At 38.9% G+C, this 24,868-nt stretch overlaps 1 protein-coding gene across 1 annotated transcript in view; it reads left to right on the forward strand.

The window, feature by feature from the left end:
- Positions 1-24,868, forward strand: part of LOC136886512 (phenoloxidase 1) — an 80,344-nt gene that overhangs the window by 6,501 nt on the left and 48,975 nt on the right. The window contains exons 3-4 of the mRNA XM_067159328.2: positions 9,667-9,887; positions 22,953-23,155. Of these exons, the coding sequence (XP_067015429.2) occupies positions 9,667-9,887; positions 22,953-23,155 (424 nt within the window). The remainder of the gene's footprint in view (positions 1-9,666; positions 9,888-22,952; positions 23,156-24,868) is intronic.

Genomic DNA, 24,868 nt, shown 5'->3' on the forward strand with positions numbered 1-24,868 from the left:
ATAAGAGATATTTTGGTCTAAATTGTTAAGTCCATATCAACGTCAAACCACAAGAAAATGGAAGAACAGAATTTAATGAAAATCGGTACATAAAGTTCGAGAATATGGCACTACAGTCTAGGCTATAAACAATTTTATTCACACTGGAAGAAATGGTAGTTTAGGGGCAGGTGCCTAAAATGTAATTTTTAATTATATATGATGGCCCTATCAAAAAGTTATAGAGAGTACAATTTACAATCATTTATGTCATATACAGTTTTACCATACTGACTATGATAACAGAATTCATGAATTTAGACTTTTGATGCTTAGTCCATATCAACGCCGAGGTGTAAAACCGCGTGGTCATCAGTCCCTAACAACAAGGAAAATTGTGAAGGTGATTATAAAAAATTAGTAAAAAATTGTAAAGGAATGATCACCTGAAGAATAAAACAAGAGGAGAAGGACTCCCTTTAGATTAGATGTGCTAATAGAGTCAGGAGAAAACTAAATGTGAAGGCATACAATATCAAAAGCTCATAAAACTGATCAACAGTAACATGACACTGACCGTTATTGGGATGTGTTTTGTCTCTTCTGCTGCCACTCACCTCTGATAGATGGGATTACTGTTGCCTGCCTGAATACTGGTGGAAAGTAGCACATACTGTGTGATTGTCCTCTCGATGACGGGTAATACAGCTTGTAAATAAATTAGAACTGTGAACAAATAATCAGCTATACTCATGCCAAGTATGTGTCCAACCCTCGTTCCATTTCTCTATGCGGCTGGGTATGAACTGAGATATATCTTTGTAGCAAGTTTTAGGACCAGATGCCTTTCCTGACACCAGCCTCCACAGAGGAATAAATGAGACAGTGCCTACTTCTGTTGAATAGCACCAAGAGGTCTGCTCAAGGTTTAATGTCCCCATCCGATGGCCATACTGCCATGAACAGATTTCGGCACATAATCTAGTGATTTAAAATTGTGCACCACCACATCTCCTATCCTGTTGGCCAACATTCTCATGGTGAAATTTTTTTCAATCATTAGTACTCGGACCGGCTAACCATGGTGTCAGAGTGTATAGACTTGACACCTTAACAATTGAGTCTAAAAGGTAGAACATACATACAAAGATCGCAAAATTATCTGTAATGATCGAATCCATCTCTCCCTTGATGTTTTTTCTGTATTCTTGTTGTCTTCCCTCTTGTATTCATTTTTATTTTTGCTTCCTTCCTTTTCTTGAGTTTATCGGCTTTCTTCTCATCGCATATGACAACTGAAGATCTGTCAAGATAATCCCTCAATGAGTGTTGATGCCTGAAGATGGGAAGCAGAAACAAGCTCAAGAGGGCTGAGAAGAGATGGATGTAGAAGAACTGGGATTGATGAAGAGTGAATAAAGATGTGGAGATTGTCCTTGTCCTTTTGTGTTTCCTTTCTATTTCTCCCTCTTGTCACACTGACCTGTCATTATTTTTCCTGTTACCCTTTCATTGCTTGTTTTTCTGTACGGTATTGGACTTGTTTGACTTACAGCTTAATTCAAGGCAAAACCCAACCAAGCCCCATGGGGCAACGGCCCCAAAGGGCCATGGCCTACCAAGTGACCGCTGCTCAGCCCAAAAGCCTGCAGATTGCGAGGTGTTGTGCGGTCAGCACGACGAATCCTCTCGGCCGTTATTCTTGGATTTCTAGACCGGGGCCGCCATCTCACTGTCAGATAGCTTCTCAATTCTAATCACGTACGCTGAGTGGACCTCGAACTAGCCCTCAGATCCAGGGAAAAATCCCTGACCTGGCTGGGAATCGAACCTGGGACCTCCGGGTAAGAGGCAAGCATGCTACCCCTACACCGCATAATTCAAGGTAAAGGAGATAAAAATAGAGAGAAACACTAGAATTTTTTTTTTGTATCAGTTTGCTTTACATCACATTGACACAGACAGGTCTTAATTATTTTAACCACAATGGTCTGCTAATTAGGTCCGTATTGAGTTCAAATTAATCATACATTTATACTGTATATTTAACACACTTAAACCACCTTGTCAATACATTTTATTGTCATTAACATCTGTACATGTTTTGAGAAGCTTCAATTGCCCTCTTCTTCAGCAGTGTAAAATACCAAAATATTAATTAATGTTCAACACATCATTATTGAATTTTTTTTTTTACATAGTTTACACCCCCATTGGAGCACTTTAATCAGTCATATACATTGAAGTCTAATAGTATTAAATAGAGTCAGTTTTTTAGCTTCTTCCTCCGCTCCCAAAACTTCTTCATCCTGTCGGACTTGGCTGCCCTTTGGTTGTCAGTAATGGTGTACTTCCTTCATTCAAATGTTATGAGTTTGAATCGTAAGTATTAATTCCTTAGAATCCTCTTCTCTCCTCTGCCTTCAATTTGGAACATTGATAAATTTAATTCTTTGAAATCATTCATGATCTCTGTGAATCAAGTGTTCTTTGTTTTATTTTTCCACAAGTAACTAAATAACTGCTTCACTAGTTGGGTTCTTTATTGAATTATGTTCTTTGAGTCATTAGTCCTTAGACTGGTTTGATGCAGCTCTCCATGCCACACTTTCCTGTGCTAACTTTTTCATTTCTACGTAACTGCTACATCCTACATCTGCTCTAATCTGCTTGTCATATTCATACCTTAGTTTATCCCTACCATTCTTACCGCCTACACTTCTCTCAAAAACCAACTGCACAAGTCCTGGGTGTCTTAAGATGTGTCCTATCATTCTATCTCTTCTTCTGGTCAAATTTATCCAAATCGATCTCCTCTCACCAATTCGATTCAGTATCTCTTCATTCTTGATTCGATCTATCCATCTTGCCTTCAGCATTCTTCTGTATAACCACATTTCAAAAGCTTCTAGCCTCCTTCTTTCTGAGCTTGTATCATCCATGTTTCACTTCCATACAATGCTACACTCCAGACGAAGGTCCTCAAAAACATCTCTCTAATTCCTGTATCAATGTTCGAAGTGAACAAATTTCTTCTCCTAAGGAAGACCTTCCTTGTTTGTGCTAGTCTGCATTTTATGTCCTCCTTACTTCTGCCATTGTTAAATATTTTACTACCTAAGTAACAATATTAATCTGTTTCCTTTAAGATTTCATTTCCTAATCTAATGTTTCCTGCATCACCTGCCTTGGTTCGACTGCAGTCCATTACGTTCGTTTTGGACTTATTAATTTTCATCTTGTACTCCTTACACAAGATTCTGTCCATACCATTCAGCAATTTCTTGAGATCATCTGCAGTCTTGGATAAAACAATATCATCAGCAAATCTCAAGGTTTTGATTTCCTCTCCTTGGATCGTGATTCCCTTCCCACACTGATCTTTGATTTCCTTTAGTGCCTGTTCTATATAAACATTTAAAAGGAGGGGGTACAAGGTGCAACCTTGCCTCACTCCTTTCTTGATTGCTGCTTCTTTTTCAAAGCCCTTGATTCTTATCACTGCAGACTGTTTTTTTATACAGTTTGTAGATAATTCTTCTTTCTCTGTATCTGATCCCTATCACCTTCAAAATCTCAAATAGCTTGATCCAATCAACATTATCAAATGCCTTTTCTAGATCTATGAATGCCATGTACGTGGGCTCGTCCTTCTTTATTTGATCCTCTAAGATCAGACATAAAGTCAGGATTGCTTCACGTGTTCCTACATTTCTTCTGAATCCAAACTGATCTTCTCCTAGTTCAGTTTCAACTTGTCTTTACATTCTTCCATAAATAATACTTGCTAAAATTTTGCAGGCATGAGATTCTAAACTAATGGTGCGGTAGTTTTCACACTTGTCATCACTGGCTTTCTTGGGAATAAGTATAACGACATTCTGCCGAAAATTGGATGGAACTTCTCCTAATTGGATGGAACTTCTCCTATCTCATACATCTTACACACTAAATGGAATAACCTCGCCATGCTGGTTTCTCCCAAGGCAGTCAGTAATTCATAGGGAATGTTATCAATTCCAGGTGCCTTGTTCCTATTTAGATCTCATAAAGTTCTGTCAAATTCTGACCTCAAAACTGGATCTTGCATTTCATCAGCATCAACAGCCTCTTCTTGTTCCAGAGCCATATTATCTACATCATCACCTTGATACAACTGTTGGATATGTTTCTGCCATCTTTCAGCCTTGTTTTCTTTCCCTAGAAGTGGTTTCCCATCTGCACTCTTAATATTCATACACCTAGATTTCCTTTCTCCAAAGGTTTCCTTGATTTTCCTTTATGCAGCATCTACCATTCCTATGACCATATAACCTTCAACATCCTTGCACTTATCCTTCAGCCATTCTTCCTTAGATATCTTGCACATTCTATCCACTTCATTCTTTAATCGCCTGTATTCTTTTCTGCCCTCTTCATTTTTTGCATTCTTGTATTTTCATCGTTCATCAATCAGGTCCATTATGTCCCGAGTTATTCATTGATTCTTAGTTGATCTTTCCTCCTAGCATTTCTTCAGCAGCCCTAGAGACCTTATTCTTCACGACTGCCCATTCTTCCTCTATTGTGTTTCTTTCAGCCTTTTCACTTCGTCCTTGTGCAACATGTTCCTTGAAACAGTCCCTTACACTCTTTTCTTTCAGCTTATCTAGATCCCATCTTTTTGCATTCCTTCCTTTCTTCAATTTCTTCACCTTCAGATGACATTTCATGACTAACATGTTGTGGTCAGAGTCCACACCTACTTCTGGGAAAGTTTTACAATCCAGCACCTGGTTTCTGAATCTCTGCCTAATCATAATGAAGTCTATTTGATACCTTCCAGTGTCTCCAGGTCTCATCCATGTATACAGATGCTGTTTGTGGTGTTTGAACCAGGTATTAGCAAGGTCTAAATTATGATCGGTGTAGAATTCAACCAGCCGACTTCCTCTTTCATTCCTTTGTCCGAATCTGAATTCTCCTACTGTGTTACCTTCTCTTCCTTGGCCTACCACTGCATTCCAGTCTCCCATCACAATTAAATTCTCATCACCTTTTACATACTGTATTAAATCTTCTATCTCTTCATATATTCTTTTGATTTCTTCATCATCTGCTGAACTAGTGGGCATATAGACCTGCACTATTGTGGTGGGCATTGGTTTGGTGTCTATCTTGACAACAATACTCCTTTCACTATTCTGGTTGTAGTAGCTTATCTACTGCCTTATTTTCTTATTCATTATTAAACCAACTCTTGCATTTCCTCTGTTTGATTTTGTGTTTATAATTCGGTAGTCGCCAAACCAAAAATCCTGCTCTTCCTGCCAACGTACTTCACTTATACCAACTACATCTAACTTCAATCTATGCATCTCCCTTTTCAGATTCTCTAACCTAGCACAACGATTCAAACTTCTAACATTCCACTTTCCGACTTGCAGAATGTCAGTATCCATCTTTCTGATGATTGCCCCCTCTCGTGTAGTCCCCACCCAGAGATCCGAATGGGGGACTAGTTTACCTCCGGAATATTTTACCTGGGAGGAAGCCATCATCATTACATCATTCATACAGAGAGAGCTGCATGTCCTCGGGAGTTTTTTACGGCTGTAGTTTCCTGTTGCTTTCAGCCATGTAGCAGTAAAAACACAGCTAAGTCATGTTGAATATTATTAAAAGGCCATATCAGTCAATCACCTAGACTGCTGCCCTTGCAACTTCTGAAAAGGCTGATACCCCCCTTTCGATGAACCATTCGTTAGTCTGGTCTCTCAACAGATACCCATCTGATATGGTTGCACCTGCGGCTTGGCTATCTGCTTCATTGGGACACGCAAGCCTCCCCACCATGGCAAGGTCACATGGTTCATATATACTATATAAATCATATAAATTCAATTTATATAAATACTAATTTTGTTTAATGATTTAATTATATGTTTTTGTTTTTTGAATTTGAACGCTTTTTACAAGGTGACACACTTAGTGAACGGTTGTGACAAAAAAAAACCTGTTCATTTTTAACATTTTGACCTACTGGTATCATTTTATCATTTTTATTTCTTTGTGGACTTGTAAGGTAATGAAAATACAAGAATTGATTGGATGTGTGATCTCAAAAGGAGACACATTTTAAGTTTTAGATCGTTTAAACATTTTTAATATTTTATGGATATCTAAAATTATGTTAATGAGGCAATGTTAGGGACCAAGGATACATATATGTGACAAATTGGAGAATATTTTGGTAATTTACACCCCTGAAGAAGAGAGTAATTGAGCAATTGAAGCTTTTCAAAATATGTATAGATGTTCATGACAATAAAATGTATTGACAAGGTGGATTAAATATGTTTAATATGTAAATGTATGATTGCAGATAGGTCTTATCATGATGATAGGATAGGAAAAGGCTAGGAATAGGAAAGAAGCAGCCATGGCCTTAATTAAGGTACAGCCCCAGCATTTGCCTGCTTTGAAAATGGTAAACAATGGAAATAAATCTTCAGGGCTGCCGACAGTAGGGTTCGAACCCATTATCTCCCTTAAGAATTAATTATGTACTGTCTATCTAGTTTTACTACATAATAAAAATATAACATATAGCAAAATTTCAATTTTCATTGTCATACCAAAATAGTACTGAAATACATTTTTGCTGCACCTTTCTACTTGGAAAGAAATCAGTACTTTTTGTTGTTAATAGCCTCTTTAATAAGTATTAATCTTAGAGATTCCAAAGCAGTTATGTTAATGAGGCAAGGTTAGGGATCAAGGATACATATATGTAACAAATTGGAGAATATTTTGGTAATTTACACCCCTGAAGAAGAGAGTAATTGAGCAATTGAAGCTTTTCAAAATATGTACAGATGTTCATGACAATAAAACACAAAATGTATTCTAGTTGCCACAGTAGTTCCCCTCATTAAAATATTAAAATCCTAATAATTTTGTTTCCAAACTTACTGACATATTTTGAACACAGGCTATACCTATGTTGCTTTCACATGTGTAAGTCTTGTTAAAGGTTGGGTACATTGCTCTTCCATTGACTCATAGAAATTGCCATCCTCAGGTCATAACTGCTAATACCTGCAGGAACCATCTTATTGCTTTCTCAGAACTAATTTAGCTACACATTGTTACAACTGCTGCTTATCTTATCAAATAATTCTGCATCAGCATCACCCTTTCCAGTCTGTACATACCTGTTTTCACAATTTGAACTCTTCCCACAGGCTGTTTACATTTTTATTTACCTTGAACCGACTGAGGATAGGAGTGGGCAGTCCCAAAGTCAACGTAACAAGATGGGGCTACATCAAATGTGACTGTGGCAAAGAACAAACTATGCAGCAAATGCTCCAGTGTTCATTGTGTCCATCTTTCTGCACTGAAGATGATCTTTTTCATGTACCAGAGAATGCACTTGATGTTGCTAGGTTCTGGTCGAGATTGGTCTGAAGTGCTTTGATTTTTATGTGTTTTAGTTTGTTATGTAGTTCAGTATGTATAATAATTGAACTGTTTAAAAGATATTTCTTAAACGATAATAATAATTTACCATTTTCCACAGATCGTAATTCCTTTTTAAAAACTCCTCTTGTTTCTAAACCTGCTTCATCGCTATCATGAATACCAATTTATGTTGTTAAGATAGGAAATTTGCTGAGAACTTTGAAAAAATAATGCTTAACGCAGGTTTATTGTTTCACTGAACTATGTTATATGGAGGTTTGGTTGTGTATCAGTGCAGTCATTGAGGAATTTGGAAAGCTTGCTTACAAGAGTATTCAAGGACACTCTGTGGCAGGATGTGGTTAAATGATAAGACACTACCACAGACTTGTGTTGTTGATACAGTCAAAAAAACTAACAATATGAGCACAGTTTGAACAAAATATAAACAGAGTGATTCAGTGAACTTCTGTATACGGGAATTCATATTAGCAAAAATAAATGTGAGAGAGAGGGAAAGAGTAGAATTGATCTTTGAAGCCAGGTTATACGACTGAGACAGTCGTCACATTGACTGTTTAGCTCCTTGGCTGGATGATCTGTATTGTAGCTTTCAGTTCAGAGCGCCTCAGGTTTGATTCCCGGCTGGGTTGGTGATTTCAACCCTTTATCAGTTATCAATTATAATAATATTATCAAAATTAAGACATAACAAAACAGCCACACAGTCAGAGGTGACTTATGCAAATGAAACTATTTTCAAAACTACTAATACAGCTGAAAGGGATAAAATACTTAAGATAGAAAGACAAATAATAAGAACATGTACACACAAACAATATCAAATTAATGGCCATTGCAGAATAGGTTCATATAACACAGTTTATAAGGAAATCAAACCAGTTTTGAGCACAATTAGAAAGAAGAGCATCTCATTTCTTTTGGACATCTTAATAGATCACTGAAAACTAGAATTAGTAGAAAAATAATCAAAACATTATGGAATAGCTATACCAGGATGAAATGGATCACAGAAATTAAGAATGATATTAATGATCTACAAATAATGCTAAATGATCTCGCCGGGCTGAGTGGTTCATATGGTTGAGGCTCTGGCCTTCTGACCCCAACTTGGCAGGTTCGATCCTGGCTCAATTGGGTGGTATTTGAAGGTGCATAAATACATCAGCCTCGTGTCGGTAGATTTACTGGCACGTAAAAAAATCCTGTGGGACTAAAATTTTGGCACCTCGGCATCTCCATAAACCGCAAAAGTAGTCAGCGAGACGTAAAACCAATAACATTAGTATTATTATTAAATGATCTCAAGAACAAAACAGATTCTTAACAACTCACATGTGAGATTACAAACCAAAATTAATAAAAGGGTAAAAGGTAGAGTGTTCTCAATTGAGGAAAGGATGTCGGCATCTGAGAGGATGAAGGAATACTGGAAGCATAGAAGTAAACTGACTCCTGCATTTCCCCAGTTTGATTTTGTGTTGATGATTCTGTATTTGCCTGACCAAAATCATGCTCTTCCTGCTCACGTACTTCACTTACACCAACCACATCTAACTTTAGTCTATCCATCTCCCTTTTCAGATTCTCTAACTTATCACAATGATTCAAACTTCTAACATTCCACGCTCCAACTCGCAGAATGTCAGAATCCATCTTCCTGATGATCACCCCCTCTTATGTAGACCCCACCCAGAGATCTGAATGGGGGATTATTTTACTCCCGGAATATTTTACCAGGAGGAAGCCATCATCAGTACATCATTCATACAGATAGAGCTGCATGTCTTCGGGAGTTAGTTACAGCTGTAGTTTCCCATTGCTTTCAGCCATGTAGCATTATCAACACAGCTAAGACATGTTGAGTATTATTACAAGGCCATATCAGTCAATCATCTAGACTGTCGCCCTTGCAACTTGTGAAAGGCTGCTATCTGCCTTTCAATGAACTACTCATTAGTCTGGACAGATACCCATCTGATATGGTTGCACCTGCAGCTTGGCTATCTGCTTCACTGGAATGCACAAGACCCCCCTCCATTGTGGCAAGGTCACATGGTTTGCAGGGGATTATCATCATCATCATCATCATCATCATCATCATCATCGTCGTCGTCGTCGTCGTCGTTGTTGTTGTTGTTGTTGTTGTTACCTTGGTAATGAAATAATTTAAATTTCAAATCATTAATTTGCCTTCTGATGTGTTTTCTTTATGTTAAGACATGGAAAGTCTGGATGATCTACTAAGTATGGCAGTGTGTGCTTATGAAAGATGCAATCCGTACCTATTCAACTACGCCTACTCTGTGGCATTACTCCATCGTCCAGATACTAAGGATGTGAGAATCCCTCAGCTGAATGAAACATTCCCAGCCAAGTTCTTCAGTGCTAGAGATATAGGAAGGGCTCGTGCTGAGTCCTTTCTTACATCAAGCAGCAGGGTAAGTTATTTCTTTTTCTGTGGCTTTCCTCTTAAAGCCAGAAGTATTATTCAGTCAGCCAAGCCCACTGAAATGAAAGTGAAAGCAAATATAATAATTAATTTGCAATTATACATTATAGGCCATTTTTATATCTAATCATAATCACGAATAATATTTGTACTTTTTAACAAATTAATTTGATTTACTCATTTCAACAAGTCCTTTTACATGATTTTAAATATGGGTTGGTAAAAGTATGAAGTAATTACAAATGTAGAAAAGATCTAAACTTTCAGCTTAAATGAACACTAGAGGACCCATGCTGCTCCATTATAAATAGGTCAGATAACTCGTCTTGATATATCTGTCGTAGTCATTTTGCTTTGCCTACCCTTTTCAGTGAATTTTATGAATATTTAATTAGAAGAGCGTTATGGTATGCCGCTGTTTGTAATCAGAATTCATCCATTCTGACTTCTAACGTCATTGTGGCATCTGTTTGGTAAAAATCTATCTATATATTCACTTTTTTATCCTGCAGTTCCTAAAGTAAAGCTCGGTATTGTGTCATAGAAGGCAACAGTATTTTTAATCGCAGTTCTTCTATGCAGAACGGTTGTCTCGTGAGCTCATAAGTTAGTCTCGAAGGAGCATTTTTTGCAGTCAGACAACATTTTTAAGATACATGGCCTTCGCTCTTTCTAGTGTAATTAGGTTATCCTTTGCTAGGTGTTCCCAGATAATGTGTAAGGCGTATGTCATGATGGGGTCTGTTTGTACGTAGCATGTAAGTTATTAGGAACGCTCTGCCATCTGTTGAGTATATCTGGAAGCTGGGAAAGGTTAGAGAATTGAAGAGTAACTAGCAGGTAATAGTATTCTTCCATGATCAGAAGAAGTGTATACTCTTTGGCTTGACAGGTAATAATCAAACATGGATGCATGTATCACATATTATCTGCGCACTTTTTAGTGATAGATTTGTGTACGGGTTTGAGGAGTAAGGAGGGAGCACTTCTGGTTCCGTTAGTACTGCCAACTGAATAGAAATGAAATCTGAATTGCATCGATAATATGATCGATCAATATGAATTTTCTAAACCTTTGTTATCTTGAGCCAACAATTGTGTCACACACACATTATATAACATTTCTCGGTGCAAATCTTATTCCTAGAGTGAATTCTATAGTTTGGCTATGCCGTGTAAATAACAACAGTACTAGTACGTAAAGTGTACGTCAGATGTCGCACAGCGATGCATAAGCGATTCTTCAAAGGTTGCCAGTATGAATCTCGAAGATTGCCAAAATCGACCAATTCAGCACTAGGGTGTAAATCTATCACTAAAAAGTGCACAGATAATATATCAGAATAATAATGAAAATGTTAGTCACTTAGCAACCTGCTAAGTACAGAATGTATTGCGGGTTAGGGTAAGCCTTCACCTGCAATCAGTGGAGTGACATTTAGTGATTTGATTCGATGATACTTAAAGTTGGCTGAACTTAGAGACCCTTCAATGTTTCATGATTCACTGACAGGTAATTCTGGATAGAATAAAACAGGAACGAATCAAACCACTCCAGTAGAACGGACGGACAGATTTGCCAAAGCTGTTTTTAGTCAACTCTTTTAATACATAGATATGCTTAAAATTACAATGATAAAAGCAGTATATGATAACTGTTGCAGCTGTGCAAAGACAACAGTGGGTACAACAGAATGGTTTGGAATTGACAATGGGCTAAAACAAGGGAGTGTGCTGTCCCCATTACTGTTCACAATGGTGATGGATTTAATGTTAAAAACTTCATAATTGGTCTGTATTGAAAAAAGATTTACAATTAAGCGATGAAAGTATATGATTTTCCACCTGATGATGATGGCATAAATATGCCGAAACTGGTCCCTAATATTTATGAATAAAATGTGACATTTAATGTATATCACATTTGAATTTGTAGTGAACAGGTGGAAAATCATATACTTTCATCGCTTAATTGTAAATGGTGATGGATGACATCGTGAAGGCAGCAAGGGAAGATTATAGAGGGGGAAAGAATGGATGATGTGATCTGGGAAGAAGATGGGGAGGAGATACAAGAGCTGAATGTACTGAATAGAAGGATTGAACAATGGGGATTGAGGATCTATGTGGAGACGAGGAAGACAATGATGATGAGTAGAGGAAGTAAAGAAGGAAAAGGAGCTATCAAAACTGGAAATACTTGGGAAGTGAACTGGCAGATAATGGAAGTGTGGATGTGGAAATTAGTAGAAGGATGAAACTGGAGAGTGCCCTTTACCACCAGGTACAGAGATTAATATGGAATAAAGATGTACCAAAGAAGTAATAAACTAGGGATATTACTAACCTATAATGACATATGCAGCAGAAACTTGGACAATCACTCAGAGAGATGAGAGTACAGTGCTCCTAAGGAGTATGGTACAAAAGACAAGGAGGGAAAAGAACTAAATGTACAAAAACTAAGTGACAAACTGAAGCAGAACAGATTTGGTGTGGTTTGGACATTTCAAGTGGATGAAAGAAGAAAGACGGATGACAGGGAAGAGAGGACGAGGAAGACCAAGATTATGATGGATGGACTCTGTGAAGAAGAGCATAGGACAACAGAACCTGATCTGGAACACAGTGTTGGATGAGAAATGGTGGAGAGACAGGACGAAGTGGAGAGGAACCATATTTGCCCACACCTGGTGTCAGCTGGAAAATGTGAAATGATGATGATCCATAAAATTGACAGATTAGAAGAAAGTATCTGAGAACTATCAAAAACAAATTAAGTGTGTTTGGATTATGAAAGATAAAACATAAAGTCTGAAATTAAAATTAACATTTGGACCACATAGAATATAAAGGACGAGTAATAATATGACCGAGCGGGTGGCTGTGTTGTTTGAGTCACATAGCTGTCAACTTGCATTCGAGAGATGGTGGGTTCGAATTTCACTGTCAGCAGCCCTGAAGATGGTTTTCCATGGTTTCCAATTTTCACACAAGGCAAGGGATGTACCTTAATTAAGGTCATGGTCAATTCCTTCCCACTCCTAGCCCTTTCCTATCGCATCTTTGCCAGAAGACCTATCTGTGTCAATGCGACATAAAGCAAATTGTAAAAATTAATAATTTGGTATACGCAAAATATTAATCACTAAGTTTTGAAAAAATTAAATTTAAGAAGTTTAAAAATTTTTGTTAAGAAGGATGCCATACTTTTCAGTTACATGTTAAGAATTTCATGATTATGGTCTGTATTAAACAATATTACTTCAATAAAAGAATATTCCTTGAGGATCCACCTATTCAGTACACCATATATTCTTACATAATTACATATACATCATTTTTTAAAATTTCAAATTGTGGGACATGTTTTGCCTTGATTTAGGCATCTTCAGCTGCTTATAATTATATTTAAGATTTAAAATACTAACTATTTCTTAGGCTATTGACAATGTTCTGTCCCTTACAAAAAGTTGTAAACAATTGGTGTTGCCCTTGTCTATAAAACAACACACAATAATTAAAAATACAATTCAAATCATAAAAACAGTGCACACTATCAACATCTACTTTTAAATTAAAACTCTACATATGTAAAAAAAGTCTGGCAATAATTATTTACGTATATTGAAGAATTTTTTTGATAAAGTTGGCGACTTAACACATGTCTTTTGTAAAAACTTCAAATGTCTAAGTATCATTGAAGAAGGGCTGCTTCAGTTATATTTACACTGACTGACAGAGCAAATGCAACACCAAGAAGGAGTCGTCAGAACTTTATGCCAATTGCAGGGTAGACTGACGTCACTGAGGTATGCTCATGATGTGAAATGCGCCGCTGTGCTGCGCACGTAGCGAACGATAAATGGGACACGGCGTTGGCGAATGGCCCACTTCGTACCGTGATTTCTCAGCCGACAGTCATTGTAGAACGTGTTGTCGTGTGCCACAGGACACATGTATAGCTAAGAATGCCAGGCCGCCGTCAACGGAGGCATTTCCAGCAGACAGACGACTTTACGAGGGGTATGGTGATCGGGCTAAGAAGGGCAGGTTGGTCGCTTCGTCAAATCGCAGCCGATACCCATAGGGATGTGTCCACGGTGCAGCGCCTGTGGCGAAGATGGTTGGCGCAGGGACATGTGGCACGTGCGAGGGGTCCAGGCGCAGCCCGAGTGACGTCAGCACGCGAGGATCGGCGCATCCGCCGCCAAGCGGTGGCAGCCCCGCACGCCACGTCAACCGCCATTCTTCAGCATGTGCAAGACACCCTGGCTGTTCCAATATCGACCAGAACAATTTCCCGTCGATTGGTTGAAGGAGGCCTGCACTCCCGGCGTCCGCTCAGAAGACTACCATTGACTCCACAGCATAGACGTGCACGCCTGGCATGGTGCCGGGCTAGAGCGACTTGGATGAGGAAATGGCGGAACGTCGTGTTCTCCGATGAGTCACGTTTCTGTTCTGTCAGTGATAGTCACCGCAGACGAGTGTGGCGTCGGCGTGGAGAAAGGTCAAATCCGGCAGTAACTGTGGAGCGCCCTACCGCTAGACAATGCGGCATCATGGTTTGGGGCGCTATTGCGTTTGATTCCACGTCACCTCTAGTGCGTATTCAAGGCATGTTAAATGCCCACCGCTACGTGCAGCATGTGCTGCGGCCGGTGGCACTCCCGTACCTTCAGGGGCTGCCCAATGCTCTGTTTCAGCAGGATAATGCCCGCCCACACACTGCTCGCATCTCCCAACAGGCTCTACGAGGTGTACAGATGCTTCCGTGGCCAGCGTACTCTCCGGATCTCTCACCAATCGAACACGTGTGGGATCTCATTGGACGCCGTTTGCAAACTCTGCCCCAGCCTCGTACGGACGACCAACTGTGGCAAATGGTTGACAGAGAATGGAGAACCATCCCTCAGGACACCATCCGCACTCTTATTGACTCTGTACCTCGACGTGTTTCTGCGTGCATCGCCGCTCGCGGTGGTCCTACATCCTACTGAGTCGATGCCGTGCGCATTGTGTAACCTGCATATCGGTTTGAAATAAACATCAATTATTCTTCCGTGCCGACTCTGTTTTTTCCCCAACTTTCATCCCTTTCGAACCACTCCTCCTTAGTGTTGCATTTGCTCTGTCAGTGTATTTAATATGCAGAAGAGAGGACTTCTCAAGGCTATCCTTGAAGCAAAAAACTTGGACCTTGTTTGTCTCTGCAGAGGTATAATGTGTAGAGCATAGTCTTATTAGAAGTCCCTTTCCTTGCAGCTACTCTCTTTAGGTGACATGCCCTGTCTTAATGGCTATTGCAACGACAAGTCTGATATTCTTTTAAAAATTATTTATACTCTAGTTTAAAACATTGTCTTTGTCTGGTATACATATGTTTTAATTATTACATCATTTGTTTAATTTTTATTTGGCTAAATATGGCCATTAAATGGCTGAAACTAGTTCCAAGACTTATGTAATATCTTGTCAATTTGTTTGAAAAATCTAATATTTTAATTTTAAATTAATTAGTATAAGAAATTTTCCAATATTGTATGTAGATGACTTTATTCTATTCACTGTCCGGCTCCATGGCTAAATGATTAGCATGCTGGCCTTTGGTCACAGGGGTCCAAGGTTCGATTCCCAGCAGGATTGGGAATTTTAACCATCATTGGTTAATTTCGCTGGTACAGGGGCTGAGGCATGTGTCGTCTTCATCATAATTTCATCCGCATCACGACGTGCAAGTCGCCTACGGGAGTCAAATCAAAAGACCTGCACCTGGCGAGCCGAACATGTCCTCGGACACTCCCGGCACTAAAAGTCATACGTCTTTTTTCTTAAAATTATTATTAGTGTCAGTAATAACTTAAATATGTTATGAGGTGTTAACAGATCAAGTGTTTGGTGGTTGGATGGCCACTGAGGAAGAGAGCAATCAAGGTTCTTGAAACAAGAACAGCATTTCTTCTTCTTCAGCTTCGCAAATGGGTCACCTAGGACCAGTGTTGCCAACTTATATTTTCAAGATCCCCTAAAGACTACTAAAAAATGCTAAAATTCCGCCAAGAAATCCGATCTCAAATAATAATAATAATAATAATAATAATAATAATAATAATAATAATAATAATAATAATAATAATAATATTTTTTTTTTTTTTTTTTTTTTTTTTGTGAGGGAGTGTGGAAAATCTTTCATAAGACGCTTATGAGGGTCCGCACTCAACAAGTGTGTGGAGATTCTTACCCACTAAAAACCACACTCCCTTTTCCCACGACGTTTATCTCCGCCCCGGAACCGCTCTCGCATTACTTCAGGGCGGATGTCGTGCTTAATGCATCTTGTGCTTCATTTTCCTTCTTCTGCTTTACTATCTGTCGTAATCGTCCAGGTCCTTCTTCTTCTGACGCAGAATATTTTCTACGTAGACTGCCACCTGGTCCCAAGATTCTCGACTTCGTAGCATTACTGACACGATCCCTTCTGGCGTCAATTCTCCGTGCATAACTTCTAAGCATCTTCTTTGTGGCAGCCAATGAACACACACAAAGAAAGTATGTGATACGTCATCGATATCGCCGCAGTATATGCACACCGGACTAGTTGCTAGCCCTAGCCTATGAAGAAATTTTCGGAAGTATCCATGACCTGTCAGGAACTGTGTGAGATAGTAGTTCACTTCACCATGATTTCGGGCAACCCATACGCCCAGAGAAGGTATCAGTCTTTTCGTCCATTTCCCTCTAGAATCATCTTCCCATCTTGTTTGCCATCGTTGCATTCTGCGACTATGAGCCAAAGCCTTTGCCCTTTTCCTTCCTAGCTCTTCTTGTGTGAGCCAAATTTCTTGTCTTTCGAAGGCCAACAAGTCAATGGGAGCTACTGCTGCTACTACTAGAATCGCAGGTTCTGATACTGTGCGATATGCGCAAGCAATTCGTAAAGCTGCTCTCCGTTGTACAGCCGCAATTCTTCTCCGATATTTCACAATTTTTAACGATTCAGCCCAAATTTCCGAACCGTATAGCAGTATTGACATGAGAAGCCGCTTTTTACTAGATATTGGTCCCTTGATATTTCCCATGAGTCTGCTCAGTGCAGTCATGGTTTTCGCTGCCTTATCTGTTACCCGTTGGATGTGGTCCCAATATGTAAGCTTAGTATCAAGCGTTACACCAAGATATTTTGTGCTCCTAGTTGTTTCGATGGCTATCTGTCCGATCTGCATCGGTACAACAGTATTAATCCTTTTCCTCGTCAGGAGGACAATTTCCGTTTTGTGATCTGCGAGTTCTAACTTGTGATGTATCATCCATTCTTTGACACGTCGCATCACCTGATTCAATTTAAATTGAGCCAGCTCTAGGTTACGGGTTACTATCACAGCAGCCACATCATCAGCATAACCCACAAGTTTTACATCTTCTGGCATCTCCAGCCATAATAAATCATCATACATGATGTTCCAAAGGTGTGGTCCGAGAATTGAGCCTTGTGCTGCACCAGCTGTGAGCCATTTTCTTCTCTGACCGTCTTCCGTGTCGTTTAACAATGTACGGTCTTTCAAATAGTCTCGCAGTATATACATGAGATATTCTGGTAGCTTGAAAGTTTCTTCTAGAGCTTCCAAAATATCACTCCATCTTGCCGAGTTGAAGGCATTTTTAACATCTAGAGTCACAAGAAGCGTCAGTTTCCTAGAATAATGATTACCCGTTTGAGCTCGTTCTGCTGTCTTCACCACTTCCTTCACAGCATCTAGCGTTGAGTGACCTCTGCGAAATCCATGTTGTTGGTCGGATAGGTCGCCAGCTAATCGGACTGCTGCTAGTATTCTCGGTTGTAGAAGCTTCTCGAAACCTTTCCCGGCAGTGTCCAGCATACATAGAGGTCTGTAACCCCCAGTTTTCCCTTTACTGATCAGAACCAATCTAGCTATCTTCCAACGAAAGCTAAAAATTCCCGCTTTCAAACAATGATTATACATTCACAACAGCAGTTGAGGACATAATTCGGCTGCCACCTTTAGTACTTCTGCTGGAATACCATCTGGACCAGGGGCTTTCTTATTTCTAAGGGAATTAATTGCTGTTATCAATTCTTCAATTGTAAAAGGTGGTACATTGTCTAGTTCTTTCTCGGCCTCATCATCAATCCTCTCTGCATGATCAGGGAATAGTGTGTGTACTATTTCTTCCATGGTGCGTGGATCCATGATAGGGCTTGGTATCATCCCGAATTTCTTCATGACAATTTTATACCCTAATCCCCGTGGATTTTCATCCACTTCCTTGGACATTTCCCACCACTTGTCGGCTTTACTCTTTTTAATTGTATTTCGCAGTCTTTTCTTCACAGTCTTATACTCTACTGAGAGAGCTGCGTCGTTATGTCGTGCTCTTTGTGTCCTTCGTCTGAGTCGCAGGCATTGTTTCCTCAACTCAGCAATTTCTTCATTCCACCAATATGCTGGACGCTTGCCTCTCCGTTGTTTGATTCTGGTCATTGATGCGTCGCATGCTTGCTGAAGGAGTCTCATGGTGTGTTCCACGCATTTATTAGCAATAATGCTTCTTTTGCCTCTGTGACATGTATCCGTCATACAATCCATTCCATTCTGTATTACTTCATGAAATTTTTCTCTGTCCATAGTGGCTATGTTCCATCTTTCTGACTTGGGCGTGGTAATCCTTAGATTCGGAGTCTCTTGAAGTACACGAAAAGTGATATACTGATGATCGCTTCCAGTATATTCTTCAATTACTCGCCATTCAGTTATCCTAGACGCAATGTCTTCAGAAGCAAAGGTTACATCTGGTATGGTTCCCTGACACCCTGGTCGCCGAAAGGTTGTCACATTACCAACGTTGATAACCATTAATCCCAATCTCGCGACCATCTCCATTGTACGCCGCCCTCTAGAATCTGTTTGAGGCATGTTCCATTCAACTGCTTGAGCATTAAAATCACCAGCAACAACTAGGTTAGTGTTCATCCCTTGCAGAGTATCTTCAAGCCCATCTAGTTTTGTCTGGAAGTCAGAAATAGCCTCGTTCGGGGTAAAATAACAGCTGACAAAAATTACCTTCTCAACTTGGACCCAGACGAACCCATCTCCGCATCCTTGATTTGTAACTGAGTATTTTCCAAGGTCTGGTACCCATATCGCAGCTGTCCCTAGATTGTCTGAAAACCAGCCTGGTTGTTCTCTGTCTTGATATTGTTCGCTGAGAATCAAGATGTCTGCTCCTATCTCATAGATTATCTGCGTCAATAGATCATTGGCAGTTAGACTCCTGTGTATATTGGCTTGAAGGATCTGTACCATTCACCACTGCTTTTTGGCCTTTTCTAGTGCTTCACGAAACACAATACACTTGCCTGAGCCAAGAGCATGATGTCGTTTTGGCTCTTCAACGCCCATATCTGTGCAAATTATGCATCGTGGATTCGTTTTGCATCCTACTGCCTTGTGACCAGCTTCTCCGCACTTAAAGCAGAGCTTACTTCTGTCCAATCCTTTACAGTTTCGTGCTTGATGCCCATATGACAGACATCTAAAGCACCGAGGAACTACGGCCCACCGTCTTACTCTGCAGTATAGCCAGCCTAGTTTAATTTTGCCTATGTCTAACAGCTTTCGTGCCTCGCTATCTTCTATCTCCACGATGGCGAGTTTTTGTCCCCTGCTGTTCGGATTTGTGATTGAGACCTTCAATTCTTGATTAAGATTTTCTAATTCACGTCTTACAGCCTCCTCTACGTCGGAAATAGTGGTGGCACTGTCCATATCCCGAATTTCCAATGTAGTTCTAGGCGTCAAAACCTTTACTTTGCCATCATGTCCAAGAACGCCTTTAAGTGATTTATTAAAATTGTCTCTATTCTCCTTTTCCGTGGCCTTATTAAATTCAAGAAGAACTGCTCCAGACATAGTTTTCCTGATCGATCTAACACTGGCGCCACTGTCTTCTGGGTTCACTTTGCTGCGGATATCCTTCACAACATCTGCAAAAGTCTTGCCATTCATCGGTTTAATAAGTACGGCTTCTGGGCGGCTTCTTATAGTTGAACGTTTCCGTTGCTCGTTCTTTTTAACAGTTTCAGATACCGGTACAGGTTCAGGTTGAGTACCTTCATCTTCATCTGCCTTCTTCTGCCTCTGTTCCCTCTTCTTCTTCTTCTTGGATAAAGCTATTTCCCAGTTATCCTGTTCTACGTTTCTGTTTGCGGTGCTCTGTTCTATTTTCTCTTGAGCAGTCAAATCCTTTTGCATTAATGCTCTAGTTGCTTTCCAGGCTTTTCTGTGCGTAGATCCCGCATCTAGGGCTTCCTCCAATTTCCTTAAACCTTGCTGAATTTCAATCTTCATATTTTTCTGCTGAATTGCAAGAATACTTTTCAACAGGCCCCTGGCGATTTCCAGTTGTTCTTCCTCTTTTAGCATATCCTCCATAATTTGTTGAGTGATATCAAGCCTCAGATTCGTTTCCGCATTCTGCTCAATACTTCTATTGCATGTATCATGCGTGCGCTCCACGTCCATGATATTGTGGCCATGTTCCATAGATGCTGGATTCAAATCCTCAGAGTCGCACTGGATTCCAGCTCCCGACATCGTGCCGTGAGTAGGGAGTCCAGCTGGCCGTGACTCAGGTCGCAGAGATATATCTATTCTCTGTTATTTTCTATGACGAAACTAGGTAACCTTTAAACGCATTTTCACTAACACACAATGTCAATGTCTTGAACTTTTCACCCACTACCGTAGTTTATCCTATTAAATATTGAAAGCACGGATATTAAATATTACTTACACTCACATTCCATGTCAATATCCGGGTGATTATCAACAAAATCTTCGATCATTTCATTTTCTATGATGAAACTAGAACTAGGTAACCTAAAAACGCATTTTCACTAACACACAATGTCAATATCTTGAACTTTTCACCCACTACCGTAGTTTATCCTATTAAATGTTGAAAGCACGGATATTAAATATTACTTATACTCACTTTCCATGTCAATATACGGGTGATTACCAACGAAATCTTCGATCATTTCATGCACAACAGACAATAATAATAATAATAATAATAATAATAATAATAATAATAATAATAATAATAATAATAATAATAATAATAATAATAATAATAATAATGTCTGCACACACCTGATCTGTGAGTTTCAGCGAGCTAACACTTGTAGGTGTTTTAGTGCCCGGTGCAAACTAGGTGAATCTACCTCAAGATCATACACAAAACAGGCCAGTTCATTAAATGGTCTTCCTTCCTAGCATAAATATAAATGCTACTTTCTCATAGTTTCATTATCTGTCCTCATTCATCAACTAAGAGATAAGTGCCCTTTCCCCACCACGCATTAATAATTTATTATACCATGATCTCATAATATCAAATCCAAATAACATGTTTTTCTCATGTGACTACTACCTCCTGACAAGAAATACGGAATAGCTCGGAAACAGATTGGAGTACAATTTTTTTTAAAGACGTGAAATGGATAAAACACTAAATTCCGCTATAATAAATCTAGAATTCCGCCAAAAATTCCGCTGTCCGCTAAATAATATATTTCTCCACCGACAGTCTTCTAATTCCACCAAATTTAGCGGAAAATCCACTAAGTTGGGAACACTGCCTAAGACAACGTGGAATCAACATTTTTTGGCCTTCTTTTTTGCCCAATAGTTCTTCCTCTTCAATGACTGTGCACGTCTCCGGTCCTCCGACCATGCCGATTGTGTGGGTTTCCTTTCTTGTTCCTCAAATCCCCATGTTTGAATGATGTTTTGTACTTCCTTTCGATCTTGTAGATTTGGTGATCCTAATTTAGTGAAGTTTTTTTTCTAATAATTTGTACCACTTTAGTCTAGGTGGCCTTGTTTTGTAGATATTTGTAAATTTGATGTGAAAGTCTGTTAGGGTTCATTTGTTCCAAATGCCCTGAAAATTGGATTTGTCGCATTCAAATTGCATCTGTAATTTTAAAGATAAAAATTTCATAATGTTCCGTATTGAACTGTATCACAATTAAATTGAAATAATAAATAAGGTGGTTCAACCTATTCAATACAAATAAATACGAAATGTAGTGTTACATTCCTATTTAATTATAAGTGGAATCGGTACCGGTTTCGACCCCAATCCAGGTCATCATCAGCCGAATAAAACGCAAAAAACAATGCATAGGTAAGAAAGAAAGAAAATAAAAGATCAAGTCCCCACAAAAAACAGTTGAAAAGGCAATGTAAAACATTTTTATTTTCTTTCTTTCTTACCTATGCATTGTTTTTTGCATTTTATTCGGCTGATGATGACCCGGATTGGGGTCGAAACCGGTACCGATTCCACTTATAATTAAATAGGAATGTAACACTACATTTCGTATTTATTTGTATTGAATAGGTTAAACTACCTTATTTATTATTTCAATATGTAATTTTTGGAAATGTGCTTGTATATTTCACTATTAAGTTTAGGGTAATAAGTTCTGCTTATGATTCTTGGTCCTAAGATTTTTCTCATGATTTTTCGTTCTTTAATTTCTAATTGTTCCTTTAATCCCTTTTGTTGTAGAGTTTCCACAGTGTAGAGTGCTTCTGGTTTAACTACTGTTTTGTAATGTATCTTATCGTTCCAGGAAAGACATTGTTTATTGTGTACGGTTCTTGTTAGTTGGAAAGCAGTTACCATCTTTTGAATTATTGAAGATTGAAGTTATGCATTTCCTTTCATTACAGTTTTCTGTAATCCATTCACTTAGGTATTTGATTTCATTTAGTGATGTAAATAAATAATTTTAATAGTACTGACAAGGCAAAATTAAATATTTAACAGTTCTTTTCAGTGTTGGATACCCTAGATATGTATAATACATGCCTGGACCCGTGTGATGGTCAGGTTATGCAGAGAGTCGAACTATCAGAGTTCGGATTAACTGTGTTTTATATACATCTTCTTATTTTTGATGATACATGATATATATTTTTTCTACCATTTCCATTACTGATCAAGGATACTTTTTCAGGAGCCAATAATAATTCCAATGGATTACACAGCGACAGACCAGGACATTGAACATCGTGTAGCTTATTTCCGTGAAGATATCGGAGTGAACCTGCATCACTGGCACTGGCATCTAGTGTACCCGATAAGTGGGACACGGGAAGTGGTAGACAAGGATCGTCGTGGGGAACTTTTCTTTTATATGCACCAGCAGATCATTGCAAGGTAAGGGAAACCACTCATATCTTTAAGTTTTTATTAATGAGCTGAAGTTGTCATTCTTCATACGGATTTATGACAGCAAGGATTACAGTGGTTAAATTAGGGTGGTTCACTAGTGTATGTACACGCTTTTGTAGGCAATATTTGCAACCTTCTCATTAGGTACATAACTATATAGGTTATGCTCCTTCGACACTTGAGAGAACTACATTTTATGAATCTGATATTCACAATGTTCCATATTGACAATGTATAACCTAACCCCATGGCACTACAGCCCTGAAGGACCTTGGCCTAGCAAGCGACCGCGGCTCAGCCCGAAGGACAGCCGATTTACGAGGTATTGTGTGGTCAGCACGACGAATCCTCGTGGTCGTTATTCTTGACTTTCTAGACCGAGGTTGCTATCTCACTGTCAGATAACTCGTCAATTCTAATCAGTAATCACATAGGCTGAATGGACCTTGAACCAGCCCTCAGATCCAGGTAAAAATCCATGACCTGGCCAGGATTCGAATCCGGAGCCTCTGGGTAAGAGGCAGGCATGCTACCCCTACACCATGGGGCCAGTATCGACAATGTATAATACACACAATTCCTTTGCAAAAGGAGAAAATTTAGAAAATCTACCATAGTCAATACAATTCAATATATATCAAAAACACTTAAAAGGTCATGATTAAAAAGTTTGGTACCGTATTTGTTTCAGCCAATATTTAGGCCTTCTTCAACAAAATATTAAAACAGTGAATGGATTAAAATGGAAAAGTATATGATGTAAAAGTGAGAATAATTAATAATTGACAAAAAATTCATATCAAAAAGTTCATCTTGATGAAGGTGAGAGATAAAAATAGAAATGTCTTAATGGACTCTGTTATGGAGGGTAAGAGAAGTAGAGGGAGACCAAGACGACGATGGTTAGACTCGGTTTCTAACGATTTAAAGATAAGAGGTATAGAACTAAATGAGGCCACAACACTAGTTGCAAATCGAGGATTGTGGCGACGTTTAGTAAATTCTCAGAGGCTTGCAGACTGAACGCTGAAAGGCATAACAGTCTATAATGATAATCTATGTACAGTATGTATGTATGATAGATTTACACGTCAAGAATGTATTGTCTCCGGCATTTAAGAAGTGATTAATAAAGTGGCCAGACATATGTTTCTTTTAACTGATTTCCATTTTTATTTTTAACTGATTTCCATTTTTATTTTTCACCTTTCATCAAGATGGATATTTTTATATGAATAATTGTTTTTCAATTTAACTTTCTCTTTCACATCATATGTTTTCCCATTTTATTCCAATCCTTGTTTTAATATGTGGCTGAACAAGGCCTAAATATTGGCCAAAACAAGTACCAAAGTTTTTAATCATGACCTTTTAAGTGTTTTTAATACATATTGAATTGTACTGACTAAGATGGATTTATAAATTTTCTCTACTTTATAGGAATTTTGTGTGCTTGAGAGCAAGCCATGTAAGGATGGCCAACGACTGAAGCACTGGTTCTCTAGATAATGACGCAAAATGAAATGTGAATTATAAATGCACTACTATCATCATTTTAATTTCCCCTTGTCCAGCTCCTGCCAGGTCAGGGTATTGATGGCACTTCTACACTGTTGCCTGTCCTTCCACTACTCCTCTTCAGTAATTCCAGTCCAGTCTTCCTTTTCTTATACTGATTTTGACAGAGTCTATCCATCT

This window comes from Anabrus simplex, chromosome X (genome assembly GCF_040414725.1).
Source record: "Anabrus simplex isolate iqAnaSimp1 chromosome X, ASM4041472v1, whole genome shotgun sequence".
Taxonomy (NCBI): Eukaryota; Metazoa; Arthropoda; class Insecta; order Orthoptera; family Tettigoniidae; genus Anabrus; species Anabrus simplex.